Below are 15922 nucleotides of genomic sequence, written 5' to 3' on the forward strand. Positions count from 1 at the left end.
TTGAGGCAGGGGCTGGATTAGAGGATCCAAGTCAGATTCCAAGACAGGGACTGACAGAAGTCAAGACTGGAGGGATGAACCATGTTTTCATCAAGGACCAAAAAACAAACAAGAGACAAGAACTAAACTGACAACAATGACAATGAAATCAGGAATCAATTATGTATGCACAAAATGAGCAACTAGAGGGCTTGTCTCAATTTGGGGAGGCCAAATTTTATTCTTTCAAAATCCTTAAGGTAAAGGGAACAGTTCTCCAAGATAATGTGAGAGCTAGAAGGATGCCATTCTGTGGACACTGTGAATCAACCAGAGTGTCATCTCCGCTGCAACACTTTGATTAGTGTTCTGTAGCTTTGGAGATGTCGGCTGATGTATGCCTTTTCCAGTTGCCTGATCGCCGCTCTCAGACGCAAATCATTTATTGTCAACACGAGCAGTCCTGCAACAGATACACAGCAAGCTTATTCACCGCCCTCGCAAGAGTCTAAAGTAATGAAACTCCAAACACAAGCATTTCACAAAAGTATGGAAAGACTGGGATTTACAAAAACATAGTTTAGGCTAATTGGTGATTTGCCAAGAAATTGTTACATTTGTCTGAAGTTTGATGAGAGACCTAAGCTTCTTCCACCCCTCTAGAACTCCCTTGGTGCTGCCAGTGGTTCGTTAGTTGCTTCTGTCTTCATCTGAGCCATCTGTGTTTGGTTTCGTCATTTGACATGGCCTGCTGCTCTCGCATGCTGCTCTGGGCTTATTTAGCTGCTTCATCCACTAATGTGAGCCGGCATGCTGATTGCATTTTCATGGCTTTGCTGTGCCTTTGCTTTGAGAGGTGCTACTGTGAAGTGGAGGAAGATGTGAGTGCTCGTACGCTGTGTGTTGGGTGGGTGTGTGTGTGTTGATATTGTTTGTTTATGTTAATACATGTTGTGTGTGTCTGTATGTGTTTTTATAGTGAATGATTCCAATGTCCAGTTTCTGGATCAAGATGATGATGATGATCCAGACACAGAGCTGTACCTCACCCAGCCTTTCGCCTGCGGAACTGCCTTCGCTGTCAGCGTGCTCGACTCTCTCATGAGTGCGGTGAGTCGTCGCACAGATACTTGCCAATCCTCCTCCTCGTTTTTTAAGCTTACTGGATGGCGGTTTGTTAGTGATTCCAGGAGTCAAACAGCAGGAGAACGTGCATTAGTATGGGGAGCCCTGACAATTTATCAATCCATATTTGAAATTCAGATTCTGTGATGCTTTTCTAATCGATTTTAGTTGCTTTTTAAATTAACGGAAAAACACACTTTCATGAACTTATCTTAAATGCTCCTTTAGTTCCATTATCTGTTTTGATTGTTTTACTCTTTTTTATGCTTTTTAATCATTTGTATATAATAATACATTTACTTACTTTTCCTGTACATAGCTTTTTATTTACTGGTTTTACACTGTTTGTTGTCTCTTTTTTATTATTGTGGCATGTGCTCGTGCCCCGAGCCCTGTTGACGGTCACAAGACGAAGGCCTGTGATGATGGCGGTGAGAGGAGACCCGCCAGTTGAGTGGAGGGCGACGCACAAATCCCGAGCCCCACCTCCTGGGTGCCGCATCCGTTCCCGCAGCGAGGCCACTTTAATTTGCCCTACATTCAACCCAGGTGGCTGAGCTGCGGAGCAAGGATGGGGAGGTGGGGCTCGGGACTTGTGCGCTGTCACACTCGTGGTTCTCTTTTCCTACCATCGTCGCAGGGCTTCACCCTTACTTGGAGTTCAGGACCCTTGGGCATGGGTGTGTGCCACAATCATATAAAGCTGTGTTGTGATTGAATTTACTGAAGGTGCTCATGTGTATGTGTGTATATATATATATATTGTATGGTCTCTCTCTCTCTCTCTCTCTCTCTCTCAGACGTACTTTAACGATAATATTCTCACGTTAATTCGGACGCTGGTTACGGGAGGAGCCACCCCAGAGTTGGAGGGCTTATTAGCAGAAGAAAATGCTTTACGTGGCGGCTACAGCACCCCCCAGACACTGGCCAACAGAGACAGATGCCGCGTGGCACAGTTGGCTCTCTACGATGGGCCATTCGCTGACCTTGGGGTGAGAGAGAGCTGGAGTGGAGCCCAGCAGCCCACCAAGCCCACCGTCTTATCTACCAAATCTCATAGAGCAACTATCGTAGAGCAACTGTGTGTCCATTAAAGATGGGAATGGTTCTTCAGTTGCAGAAATGAGGTGGTGGTTGGGGAATATAAGCTATACCGAACATACATGCTCACACAGAGGTCTCAGCTACATCCAGAGTCAAGGAGGGAACAAAAACACTTGTTCCGTAGCTGCGTGTGCTAATAATGTTAGTATTACCTAACTAGCTAACACAAACGACCTAGCTTCTGGTGGACTTATTGGTGACTTAAAACTTGGTGACTTTATCCTCACCTGGGAGAGTAATCACTCATTTTTCTGTAAGTCTGACGTTTTCTCAAAAACATCAGCTTCCAGTGCAAATGTTAGCAAGGACTGAGGAGAATTTGCAGTTAAGGACAGAAACAACATGAGCTCAAATAAACAAACAATACTCATCGCCACCCTCTAAAGATGGCATTGCATCTATTAAAAGTTACATTTGTTGATGACACAAGAACAGTGGCAGGTCTGAAAATAATGTTTTCTACTTTTTAAAATTCATTTGTATTTTAGAGTTAAATTCTGGAGGCACTAAGTCGGTTAACATTGGGGTCATGCATCTTTACTTACACCCCTGTACAAATCCAATCCAATTTTGTTTTGCAAAAAACGCGTAGTTTGGTTCTTTTCTGCCAAATAACTATATTTGTTTGTTGTGTTGATTTACAGGATGGTGGCTGCTATGGCGATTTATTCTGCAAGGCGTTAAAAACATACAACATGCTGTGCTTTGGGATATACCGGTTAAGAGATGCTCACCTGAGCTCTCCGAGCCAGTGCACCAAGCGGTGAGTTCCCCCCAGATAGCTCTGAATTTTTAGGAAACACATCCCGCTCAGCATTAGTGATATCTAAGGGGGGTTTCAGTCATGTGATTTTTCTGTTGTGGCTGCCAACTGCTCGACATGAACATAACTAGAGATGAAATATGGCTAAAATTACTCTCCTTACTTTGGAAGAGAAAGAATGTGACCCTGACAAAGTCGATAAAATATGCTGCGATTCTTATACAGTTTCCCTTGAACTCCTGGTCCCACTTAAACTGGCAGAAAAGCTACCAAATTTTGTGTTTTCCTTTATATTTATCTCATACTCAGCCCCTAGCTAATGTTAACAGCCGAGAGATAAACAGTCGTCCCCCTAACGGAGCTGCAGACAGCTGGTATAACTTTACTCTCTGTTTCTGGAGATTTAAATGTCGTTTCAATGGAAAAAGCGGCTCCAAACCTGGAGTGAAAACATTGAATTTAAGGTCTTATAGTTTTCCTTTTTTTGTCTTTTTCCTTTATAGTTTTCCTCTATGGTTTTTACATCTAACTGTGCAGCAAATTCAAGGCATTGCACTGATTTGGTCCTCAAAATGTCGGCAACTATACAGTGTGATGTCACACAAAACATGAGACTAGCCAAAAATCTTATTACAGTATACAGGTGGGTGAAAAATAAAAGGAAAAACTGAAGAAGTGAGTGGAGAAACTTTACATAGCGAGTACAGATGCTTCCAAACAGGTTTACTGCTCAATTATGCAGTTAGCATCTTACCATGCTCTGCAGCAAGTTTAAAAACTTGAGCTGAGCAGGACCAGTTCTCCTCTCCCTGTCGTCCTTGCAGGGCTTCACCCTCGCTTTGAGTTCAGGGACCGCCTTTCTGCCGGATCAGTACCAGTTAACCTCAGCTTTAGATCATGACTGAAAGAGGAAAAGATCTAAGGAGAGGGTTCACATTTCACATTTAGATCAATGGGAAAGACGTCAGTAAACAGTGTTGGAAATTGTGGTTGAACGTGCACCTTTAGTGAAGCGAGATACTTGTGCATTAGTGTGACATGTAAGGCAAATCAGAAGAACATCTGCCCCTCAAGTGTCTGAGGTGAGCAGTGCAGGACAGGATTAGACTGTGTGAGCAGGAATAGTTTGTCCACAAATACATAAAGAGGGATATTAAAGTAAGACTGAAGCATAAACTCCTCATTTAAAAAATGACAGATGACCATTTGAGAGCTCAGTGGATTTAAAGATCAGCACTGGTCAACAGAGATGAAGTTGTCAAAAAGTGAGATGGTCAGAAAAGTTATCCATCACTATGTTCTTCATAAGTGGGTGAAAACATCTGTGGCGTACACCAAGATAACAGGACAGGTCTCTGGAATAACATAGCAACTACCTGGAATACCATAGAAAACACTTAACAGCACCCTAGCAACCACATGGAATACTACATGACACCTACTTATCATTACCCTAGTAACCTAATAATGAATTAGAGCGGAGACTGTGAGCCAGGCCTTCTCGTCCAACATCAGTATCTGACCTCACAAATGTTCTTCTGGAAGAACGGCCAAAAATTCCCATAAACACTCCTAACCCTTGTGGAAAGCCTTCCCAGAAGAGCTGAAGCTGTTATAGCTGCAAAGGGTGGGCCGACATCATATTAAACCCTATGGAGTAAGAATGGGATCTCAGTCAAGTTCATATGTGAAGTCAGACAACCGAATACTTTTGAAAAAATATAGCGTGTAATCCCTCCAGCGAGTCCTAGGATGACCCCGGGGTCTCATCCTAGTAGGCTATGCCTGGTAAACCTCCGCCGGGAGGCATCCAGGGGCATCCTGGTCAGATACCCGAACCAGCTCAACTGGCTCCTCTCAATGTGGAGTAGTAGCGGCTCAACTCCAAGGTCCTCCTGGATGATCAAGCTCAAGTAGAGTGTAGGCATCCACCCCCGTATCAAGAGCCAGTTTCCACCGCAGGAGTCCATGCTGCCAAGGACCTCTCCACCGTCTCCCACCGCCTATGTGGCACAGCACTGGTACCCAGTAGTGGACCTTGTGGTCCCCCCACATTGCCTTTTGGGCCCAGCCGTGTTATATAGGCTGCCCGGCCCCCAGGCACTCGCAAAGGAACACTACCCCCAGGCCTGGCACCAGAGGTAGGTCCCGGTAACCCTCACCTGGGAGAGGTTCATGGTTTCTTGTGTCCCTTAGTTATGGAGGATTTTTGGATCAAGTTAGTCTTTATTCCAGACCTGTTCGCCTTGGGAGACCTTACCAGGGGCATATTGCTCCAGGTGACTTGGCTCTGAAGATCCCTAGACCACACAAGCCCTTCTGCCATGGCAAGGCCCCGATCCAGGAAAGGTTAATCTGCAGTCCTCTTTTAAATAAGATACATTTCCATTCAGGCCATAAAAAATAAAGAAAAATCTAAATAGATTTCACAAAAAACATAAAATTGAACTTAAATCTGATATGTTTCTAGGGTGTCTGTCAACAAGAAATGTGTTCCACATATCAGTTTCGATATTTGAAATGCAAAATCTTTGAAGCCCGATATTTAAAACTGCTGGGAACACAGATAGAACCTTAGAACTTCAAGTGGACGACAAACAAACATTGGATTTGAAGCTTGGGCCAGTTCTGGACCCCAGAGGATTAATCCTTCAGTAAACATACATGTATTCATCTCTCTCTCTCTCTCTCTCTCTCTCTCTCTCTGTCTCTCTCTCTCTCTCTCTCTCTCTGTCTCTGTCTCTCTCTCTCTCTCTCTCTCTCCCTTTCTCTCTCTCTCTCTCTCTCTCTCTCTGTCTCTCTCTCTCTCTCTCTCTCTCTCTCTCTCTCTCTCTCTCTCTCTCTCTGTCTCTCTCTCTCTGTCTCTCTCTCTCTCTCTCTCTCTCTGTCTCTCTCTCTCTCTGTCTGTCTCTCTCTCTCTCTCTCTCTCTCTCTCTGTCTCTCTCTCTCTCTCTCTCTCTCTCTGTCTCTCTCTCTCTCTGTCTCTCTCTGTCTCTCTCTCTCTCTGTCTGTCTCTCTCTCAGGTACGTCATCACCAACCCTCCGTATGACTTTGAGCTGGTGCCCACAGACCTGATCTTCTGTCTGATGCAGTTTGACCACAACGCTGGTCAGTCTCGGGCCACTCTCTCCCACTCGTCCCACTCCTCTCATTCCTCCAGTAAGAAAAGCTCATCTGTCCATTCGGTCAGCACTAGCACCCGTGCTGGCCGCAGCAAGAGCCGAGAGCCGAGAGACAAGCAGAAGTATGTTCCACTGTAATGCCCTGAAGACCTGTCACTATACCTGTACCTCTCTATTGTCTCTCTGTCTCTCTCTCCCTCTCTCTCTCTCTCTCTCTCTCTCTCTCTCTCTGTTTCTCTATATGTCTCTCTCTCTCTTCCCATCTGTCTTACTCTCTCTCTCTCTCTCTCTCTCTCTCTCTCTCTCTCTCTCTCTCTCTCTCTCTCTCTCTCCCTCTCTCTCTCTCTCTCTGTCTCTCTGTGCCTGTGTGACGCGTCTGGCCTCGTGCTGCTGCTGGCTGTGTCTGTGAGCCGTGCGGTCAGTCTGCACGCTCTCCTGCAGCCGTGTGCCATTTGCATGTGACCTCAGAATGTCGCAGCGTGACTCATAACAGTGAACTTGAAACTCAGTCAGATTCAGCCATACACGCTTCCCACGTCCTCGGAAACACATCGTCACTCCCGCTCGCTCGGCTCTGCCTGTCAAAACTCTTCTGTTCGTCTTCAGCCGCAGTTTACGTTTTAAAGAAAAGTGGTGTTTTACTTTGTTCATTGCCGCTGTCTTACCTGGTTTACCTGGAGTCTGTTTGGGGTCCTGTAGAAACGGAGATGAGATTTTTGCACTGAAACTGCACTTTAAGCACAGAGCATTGCTGTCGTCACGCCATCATATGTGTTTGTTCATTTCTTAGTTACATCTTATATTCATTGCCTTTTTTCTGTTCTGGGCAATAGCCTCATTCCTCCCTCTGTGGCTCTTTTCTTCCTGCATGGGTTTGATAAACGACTACACCAAATATACGATTAATCCACACCTCTCATACGAAAGATCCCAGATTTCTGTGGAAAAAGTCGAGCGAAAGCGTTTCAGTAATTCATGCTCCAAATGTTTTTTTAGTTGTTATTTTTTCACGTTTCTAAATTGCTTTTTTTTTTAATTGAGCTGAAATTTAAACTGAGTATAAATACAAATCTTAGAATAACATTTCACATTAAATTAACTGGATTCGTGGTAATAAATTCCCTAAATAAACTTGTTTCTTCTACATCTATAAAATATTTAGTGGAATAAAGACCATAAGCACTACAGAGATGTGGGAAAAGGTGATACAGTCAGGAGAGTCATCCTTCTCCTTCTTCTGCATAAGTGGGTGAAAACATGCAGTGTGAGCCAAGAAGTTAGGAGATGTCTCTGGAATACCGTAGCAATGACCTAGCAACATCACAGCAACCACCTGGAATACCGTAGAAATCACACAGCAGCAGCCTAGCAACCACCTGGAATATTATACTGCAGTTATCTAGCAACAACCTAGCACAGTCAACAATTTTTTCATTTCTGCAGGGTCTTTTCATCAGTGGTGTCTGTGACTGGTAGAGGTAAGGAAAAAAACACCTCAGTGATGATGCTAAATTCTGCTAGCGTCCCAATAGGATTCCAGTAGTTTGTTAGCGCTAAACTTTCAAATCTTCTATTCCACCTAAAACGGGCACTGCAAAGAAATCTTGTCAAGGGAAATGATCTTAAATGTAGTCACTATATCTAAAATTTTCCATTTTGAGATGGGACAAAGGTTTTCTAGCTTATTTCTAGATGATATTTACTTGTTTTAAGTCCTTTTATTAAGTAAAATGATCTCACTGTACTGGCAGATAATTTTGTTGGTTTCACACACATTTCTTAAAACAAGCACAGTTATCTGCCAGGGTAGTGAGATTAACGTAATAATATCACATAAACCAGCAAAAAATGTCTGGAAATAAGAAAAATAATCTAAATTTAAGCTCACAACAATCCCAACAGGAGAATTATTAGACATATTCACTATAACTAAGATCATTTTACTTGATACCATTTTTTTTGCCGTGGGGCAGCAGTTGCATTCGGGTGCATTTAGGTTAATGTAACAAGTTAGGACTTCTCTTCAGCTCCTGAAGTCCTCACCAGTTGGAGTGATCGCTCAGCTATATCTATCTAGATATACAATGGAGGAAAACAGCTCCTGATTGGCCATTTTTCTGCTGGATGCTTAAAGAATCGAAGCCTTTTTTTATCCTGTGCTTTAACGACGAAAGAGTAGTATTGTAACACTTAATAAACGTAATAAGAATATAAAAAAGCCTAAATCGTTAGGCGTTCTCTAAAGGCCTAGAAGGCCCTGAGGGGTCTCCTCTGATTTTTAGAGATAGAGAATATAATGACTTTAGAATTAAAAATCCATGTTCCAGGTGTTTTTGACAGGATATATTCTCAAAAGGGAATAATCCCATTCCCTACCTAGTTTCTTAAACCTAATCCCTCCCCAGCGTTCCTTTAGTGTTATATTTATACTCATTTTAAAATTCAGTTCAGATATGTCCGATGTCAGCATTCACTGAGCAACTGAACACGATAATTATTTTCATTGGCAAACTTAACAAATTCATAATTTAAAAAAATGTGGAGAACACTTGAAATGTTGCGTTGTTGAACAAATTAGATGTTTAGCTTGATTTTTTTTCCTGGAAATCCGCGGCTGACTTGTCAGGCTCTGGACCAAAAGGCTGGTGTTGAATAAGCCTTATCTCTGTTATAGCGTACGCTGTAGGTCTTCACCAGTGGGCTTACTGTACAGACCCTCATACTGTAGCAGTCAAAATTTTGGACACACCTGAGTGAGTTTATGTCTTATATATATTTTGATCTGAAGCCTTATGCTTAAGTTCCGTAAATAAATTTCTGTTTATATGAATAAAAGTAGTTGATGTTTGTATTTATTTTAAATACAAAATTTGCAAATTAAAAGTAGCTCATTTGTATTGGAATTTGAGATTTTGGACAGTTAATTTTGGACATGCAAAGTTTTTGGGTTTTTTTTTTTTTTGTTCTTTTTTTCCTCGGTGTTTTCAATTCATGCAAATAAAAAAAAACGGAACATTTTTTACTAATTGAAGCTACTTAAGGGAATGTCCTGACAATTTCTTTAGTTCAGTTTCAATTTAACACTTTTGGTAACTCCGTGTTCTCTCACAGTTTCGACGAGGAAAATATTAAAAAGAAAGAAAAAAATCTTCTATTAGTAGTTGTGCCCAAACCTTTGGACTGCTGCTGTGTGCTCTATCTCATGTGAAGGAAGAAAGATTGCTGCCTTCAGAGAGTGATGACCTTAAAATTAGTCAATGAGCAACTTCATGGTAGCCTTGCCTGAGAAATGTCAAGCATGATACAATTCAGATTTATTCCTCAATCCCACAAACCCATCACATACTCAATCTCAGTGTTAATTCTGCTAGAAATGCTTCTTTTATGTTTACGTGTCACATTTTTTGCCATTTGATTTGATGATTTGGTGATTTGATTGACTGATCAATAACTTTAAAGATCTGATATTAAACATTTATTCAATTATAGCCAATATAATCCGTTTTACCACCAATTTATAGCTAATTTAATCTGTTTTTTTAAATCTGGTTTACAAGTGAAATTGTGCATAATCTGGTTTACCACCAAAATTATACATAATCTGGTTTACCAAAAAAAATGTAGGCAATCTGATCAGGATTACCACCAGAATTATTGCCAATTTACTGTGGTTCACCAATCTAATCATATGTAATCTGGTTCACTAATAAAACTGTATATAATATGATTGTTTACCATTAAAACTGTGCATAATCTGGTTTACCACCAAAATTGTACATGATATGGTTTGCCACCAAAATTACAGCCCACATATAAGAAGGTGTACCACCAAATTTGTAGCCAGTCCAATCTGGATTACCAGTAAAATGATATGTAATCTGGTTCACTTATAAAATTGTATGTAATCTGATTTACTGCCAAAAATGTACATATATATAATCTGGTCTACCATCCAAGTTATATGTAGTTTGGTTTACCGCTAAAAATGTGGCCAACTTATTTTGGTTTACCACTAACTTTAGTACAGAAGATCAGTTGGACCCCTAATCTCAGACTCATGCATGTGTTCCTTTAGTCCAATCACATTATAAAACACACACGTTATTTTTTTTAACAGTTGCTGAGCGAATACGGAGGTGTTTCTATGGTCAGTAAGTGGACTTTCGGCTACTTCCCTCTGTCTTTTGTAAATTTCATTTTACCTTCATTATTCCAATGAAATTTTACTCCCATCCTCCTCATCGTCTAAAATGATTTCAGTATTTTGAAGGCTGTTTCGAGGCTGAAACGCTGATTAGCTGCCTTTGTTAGGTGGTACAGAGTAACACAAATACTGTTGAGTATGCACAAGAATATCACTCACCAAGTGAACTGTTCACACTGCTCGCGCAATGAAATGTTACGCATGAAACATGTTTGCTTTCTTTGTTGAATTTTTGTTCATATTCATGTATTAGAATTCTTGGACCAAAGTACTGATTTTATGGATATTATAAAAGATGTGTAGAAAACCTTCCACATATTTACAATGAAATGGTATACTCTATATAATAAAAATAATCCTAATAAAAAAATCTTTTTCTGTATTAAAGACATGAGCAGGTTTTTACTTGCAAATTTTTACACCTATTTCAGACGATTTGATGTTTACTGTACTGTTTATTCACCTTGTTGAGCTCAGTATCTCCTGCTCCCGGAACAAGAGAACTGAATCATTTATAGTCATATAAAAATAGACTGAAAATAGTCTGGATTGTTATACATAGACATAAAATATTTTGTTTATTCTTTGTTTAATTAAAATTTTACATTGTAACTCATGTAACTTTTTATATACGTCAAATATTTTGGCAGTATGCAGGTAAAAAAAAAAACACTTGCAATAACGATGATGTATAATCTGGTTTACCACCAAAATTGTAGTGAATTTAATCTGGTTTACAAATAAAATTGTGTGTAATTTTGTTTATCACCAAAATTCTATATATTCTATTTTCCATAGAGTCCATAGACTGAACGTAGTCTGGTTCATGTTAAACAAAGACATAAAATATTTCGTTTATTCATTGGTTAATTCAAATTTGACATTGCAATTCATGAAAAACGAATAAAACTGTCAACTTTTTGAATTCAGTATGTAGGTCACCTGAAAATGTTTCTTTCTAGGTTATTAAAAATAGAGTTTTTATTTAAGTGAAGCACCATCATCACAAAATGATCAAACTTCTTCTAAGACTAATTAAACCTAATGCTAGCTAAATATCCAAGTTCTATCTATCTATCTATCTATCTATCTATCTATCTATCTATCTATCCGACGATCTGTCATAGCTAACTAACTCAGCTGAGCTAGCAGGTGTTGATGATCGCCACTAGCTGCACTCTTTAAGAAGGTTCAAGGGTTCTTTAGTAAGGACACAATGGGAAATTGGATTGAAGGTCTGGATTCAAAGACATCTGGTTTTGACAGCTTGCTGAGGCAAAGCAACCAGCCAGTCTGAAAACATTGTTAAACTACAGTCCTGTCAATTTTATTTAATGATTTATAGAGAAATTCCTCTGGTTTTTAAACATTTCAGTTCTATTCAGTTCACAGTTCTATTAATAACATGTAAACAAGGAGGTTCAGAGGGTTTAGTGTGAAACGGTTCAGACGTCTTTACAGTGGTGGCGATGGGAACCAGGCGTCGCCATGACTACAACACAGATATAGACACTTTATTTACCATCCAGAACCACCAGAGAACCTACACGAGTCTTCTGAGCTTATATGGAATGCTGATGATGGAAAATGAGTATGTTTTGGGCCAATTCATAAGCATTTAATGTAATAACTTTTTAGAGTCATTAAACTTGTCTGACGTCTGGTTCCTATCACCACCACTGTGAGCAAGTTTCCCTAGAACAGAGCATTTAACATCAGACCACTCTGAATCACTTTGTTTACATCTCAACCATTTAGATATGCAGGAAAAGGAGAGTTTTGGTCCTGGAGTGCTTCTGTGCATTTTTCTGATGTCTCTGCTCCAAATAACACCTGACCCAAATGTTCAGCTTGTTAACGAGCCCTTCATCAGTCCGGTGTGCTGGATCAGGGAGGACACTGACGTATGCAGGGCGAGAGCGCTCCTGCACCGCAAAGGATCACAAACGCTTTAGCCTGTGTTCAGACTGTCAGCCCAAATCTGATTTTTGGTGTATCCAGATTAATAGTCTGGACAGCAAAGAGCCACATGAAATCGGATTTTTGCAAATCAGATCCAAACAATATTCGGAGGTGGTTTGAAATGCAGTTCCACTGGGATTTTACAGATGTGTCTCAGTCTGAATGCTCAAATCGGATTTCAAAGTGTCCTTTTTGACACAACAAACAGCAACAATGTCAAATCCAGAGTGATGAAGTGCTGGGATTCACAAAGAGTTCCAAGGGGTCATGATTATTCCAGAGAATTCCGAACAGTTTGGAGGGTGAGATGGTGCACCTCCATCTCTGCTGCATCCGCATTCGAAATCCATGTCACCAGCCTGAAATGTGAACACACAAATTCGATCTGATTCCAGGCAAATAACAGCGCAGACAGTCATCTCAATAGATGTGAATTGAGAAATCCGGTTTGCCTGCTGTCTGAACGCAGCCTTGGATCTTTTTAAAGTGGTTTCAAAGTGAACACTGGAAAGAACCCACTTTCAGATCGGCACAAAGAGCCTGTTTGCACTTTACGGTAACATGTGCTTGGTGTCTGGATCGCATCTGGATCAACTTGGGCCGGATTTCCATCACACTTCTTACTAAAACGGGTCCCCAGTTTGACCAAATGAGATCTGGTTGTACTGTTCCTGCATAAAAGGGACGTCAACACATGCATCGTTTCTGTTTTACTCGTTACTACAGAAGTGGGAAAGCTTGGCCTGGACACCTTCATTAGCCTGGAACGCATAACGCCTGCTATTTTTTATTATATACAGATAATAAAGCGCATTCCGCAGTCTGTGATCACCTTTGAATGTGGTTTAAGTGATCTGATCATAATCTGCTCACAGTGCGTCTTGGGGTGTTTACACCTGGCTTTTCATGCCGTCAAGTGAAATCCAGACCTGATCATGAAAACGCATGTTAATGTGAGGTGTAAACAGGCCCAAAGTGATTTGTCCCGTTTCTACAGTCATGCTGACAGAATGTGCCTTTTTCTCCAAAGTGCATCCAGGATGACTAGAGGGGTCGCAGGTAGGGACATCCACATGCATGACACCCCTGCCTCAGTGCCTCATACTGCACACAGTTATGAGCGGAAAACTGATTTAGGCATTTAGTACAAACCAACATGTCTGTGTTAACACTTTGCTTTCTGTGTGAAAGTAAAGATGTTTATGATGCTAGTGGTTGCATCAGAAACATCACAGCAGTAGATGTGGGTCTGAACTTTTGTTGCCTCAACCACCAGATTTCCAAAAGTTCCCGGCTGACTATCTCAGATTTGGCGAATATTTTCAGGAAATGATGTCCTTGTACCCGGTCAATTGCGTTCTGATTTTTAGGCTTGTGTTGTCATTAGTTTGTGAGATACAGAGGCTTTAAAAAGTGGGCGTGGCTTCATTATTGGCTTAAAATGAGCGCTACAGAAAAAGGTGCTTTGTCATACAAACCGTACTTTTTTATTCATGATAGATACACAACATTTCTAGGGATTATTCTTTGATTTAACTGAAAAAATGAAGAAAATCTTTTTCTATGCAATTGAGCAACTAATGTCTCCACATTGGAGCATATTAGAGCTTTCAAACTTTAGTATTTGTTTTTTTAATAACCTTTTCTGGCATTTTAAGATCGAAGTTACTTCTATATCTGATTTAATTGAAATGAACATGTTTTTGTTTTTCTGGATTTTTAATAAGCCATGTAAATATCACCCCAAATTCCCAAAAATAATGACTTTAATGACAGTATTCACTTTAATAAAGAACTATATAATAATAATAATAATAATAATAATTTCTAATAATAATTTATTATGAATTATAAAGAATAATAATGATTGTTATTGTTAGTATTATTATTACTTTAGCGTTGTTTTCTCTATGATTTTGTTTGACATCCGAGGCAAGAGTTACACTAATGTTGTTTTGGTTGTATTTATTAGCCTGTAGTTCAGTGGCTGCGCAGTCTCGATTTGTTGACACCACACGGATTTCTGAAGATTGTATGGCATATTGGGATGCTGGGATGAATTAGATGAATTTGGGATGAATTAGAGCGGAGACTGTGAGCCAGGCCTTCTCGTCCAACATCAGCTTCTGACCTCACAAAATCAGCTTCTGGAAGAACGGCCAAAAATTCCCATAAACACTCCTAACCCTTGTGGAAAGCCTTCCCAGAAGAGCTGAAGCTGTTATAGCTGCAAAGGGTGGGCCGACATCATATTAAACCCTATGGATTAAGAATGGGATGTCACTCAAATTCATACTTCTTGCAATATAGTGTACTTTTTTCACTATATACGTGGCTCAGTTATGTTATTTATTAAAGGTATTCAGCAGATCTGAGATGGTCAGTTGAGAGAGCTTTGGGGATTTTACATAAATTGATTGACCTGTTTAAGACATACTGAAGAATCTGATGTTTGGTGCTTCCAATACAACCGGGCCTCAGGACTGTTTGTCATTGGGTTGCTGTAGTTTGCACATCCATATTCTGCATGGTTCTCCAAGCTTTAGAGCATGACAGAACGCTTTCACTCAGAATCTTCCTGAAACGTGTGAACGGATTCAGGACAGCATGCGTAGTGGGGAGAGGAATTAGAGGAATTGCCTGCTGAAATTGGCTGGAAATGTTTTTTTTTTGTTTGTCTTGACAAAAAAAGGTTGGAATTCTTCAAAAATTATTGTTCTTGGAAAAATTTCCAAAGACCTGGAATGGACGATCATGTTTATTTGATCTGCTTAGAGTCAAATTCTAAAAAAAAGACTTTGTTATTTGCACTCCAAAGAACTGATGCAGATGCTTCTATCGTGAGCCTTTTCCCTCCTTCACTGTACAATTGCTTTGCAGAAGACTTGGTACAAAGATGAACCACAGAAAGCCTTCACCAGGAACATGCCAATCAAACCCACCAACACCCACGAGAAGAATCCAGCTATGAGCTCCATCATCCCTCCATCATCAATGAAACTGAGGAAGAGATTTGAGGACCGTTCAAGTTCCAGATGCATCATTTTCTGATATTTTGACTATGATATGAAACAATCTTTGCGGTCCTCAATATACATTATCATTTCCCTGCTTTAATTTAGCTACAGTTTTGTTTGCACAGTAAGTATTATTGTGGTAATAAAAACACTTTTTTAGAGTTGCATTTTTATAGCCGAATATGCTAGAATGTATTGTACATACTGTAGATGAGGGCGGACAATCAGAGAGTTCTTCACTTCGGTAAAGTTTTATAATGTAACATATATGAATGAGCTATAGATCAAGTTAGGGCCGGACTCCTTATTTTATAGAATCTGCTAATTTTGGGAATGAAGGCCTTGAGGGTAGTAGGAGTAGGTAGCAGCTGGTAGGTATCAGCTGTCATATGTGAATTCTGCTTCAGGAACGATCTTCTCTAGAAACGAACAAGTCTGCAAATGTGTAATAAGCTCAGCGACCTTTGCCTTAAATGCAATAGACTAGCCTAAACTCTAATTTGTATTCCTAGGAGTGATTTTGCCCAGAGGAGCCAGTCCAGCTGGCCTAGAACTGTGATGTACTTTAGAGATATATGCACTTGTAATGAAATAGCAGGAACAATTCTAACTGAAAGCCCATCCTGAGAGCCAGAAACCCTA

At 40.4% G+C, this 15922-nt stretch overlaps 1 protein-coding gene across 14 annotated transcripts in view; it reads left to right on the plus strand.

Moving 5' to 3' along the window:
• The window catches only part of LOC108414676 (calcium-activated potassium channel subunit alpha-1-like), a 209891-nt gene extending 194597 nt beyond the window's left edge, over positions 1–15294 (plus strand). For 8 of the 14 annotated variants that reach the window (XM_037544235.1, XM_037544239.1, XM_037544241.1 and 5 more), the window contains 6 exons: positions 959–1089; positions 1905–2099; positions 2856–2974; positions 5998–6219; positions 13294–13322; positions 15144–15294. In XM_037544235.1, coding sequence (XP_037400132.1) covers positions 959–1089; positions 1905–2099; positions 2856–2974; positions 5998–6219; positions 13294–13322; positions 15144–15163 — 716 coding nt within the window. In that variant the 3' untranslated portion in view covers positions 15164–15294. Of the gene's footprint in view, positions 1–958; positions 1090–1904; positions 2100–2855; positions 2975–5997; positions 10689–13293; positions 13323–15143 lie in introns of those variants that run through there. The other 6 variants (XM_037544237.1, XM_037544240.1, XM_037544244.1 and 3 more) reach the window with 2 other exon arrangements.
• Positions 15295–15922: the final 628 nt, after the last annotated feature.

The sequence above is a fragment of the Pygocentrus nattereri genome, chromosome 13 (assembly GCF_015220715.1).
Source record: "Pygocentrus nattereri isolate fPygNat1 chromosome 13, fPygNat1.pri, whole genome shotgun sequence".
Lineage (NCBI taxonomy): Eukaryota > Metazoa > Chordata > Actinopteri > Characiformes > Serrasalmidae > Pygocentrus > Pygocentrus nattereri.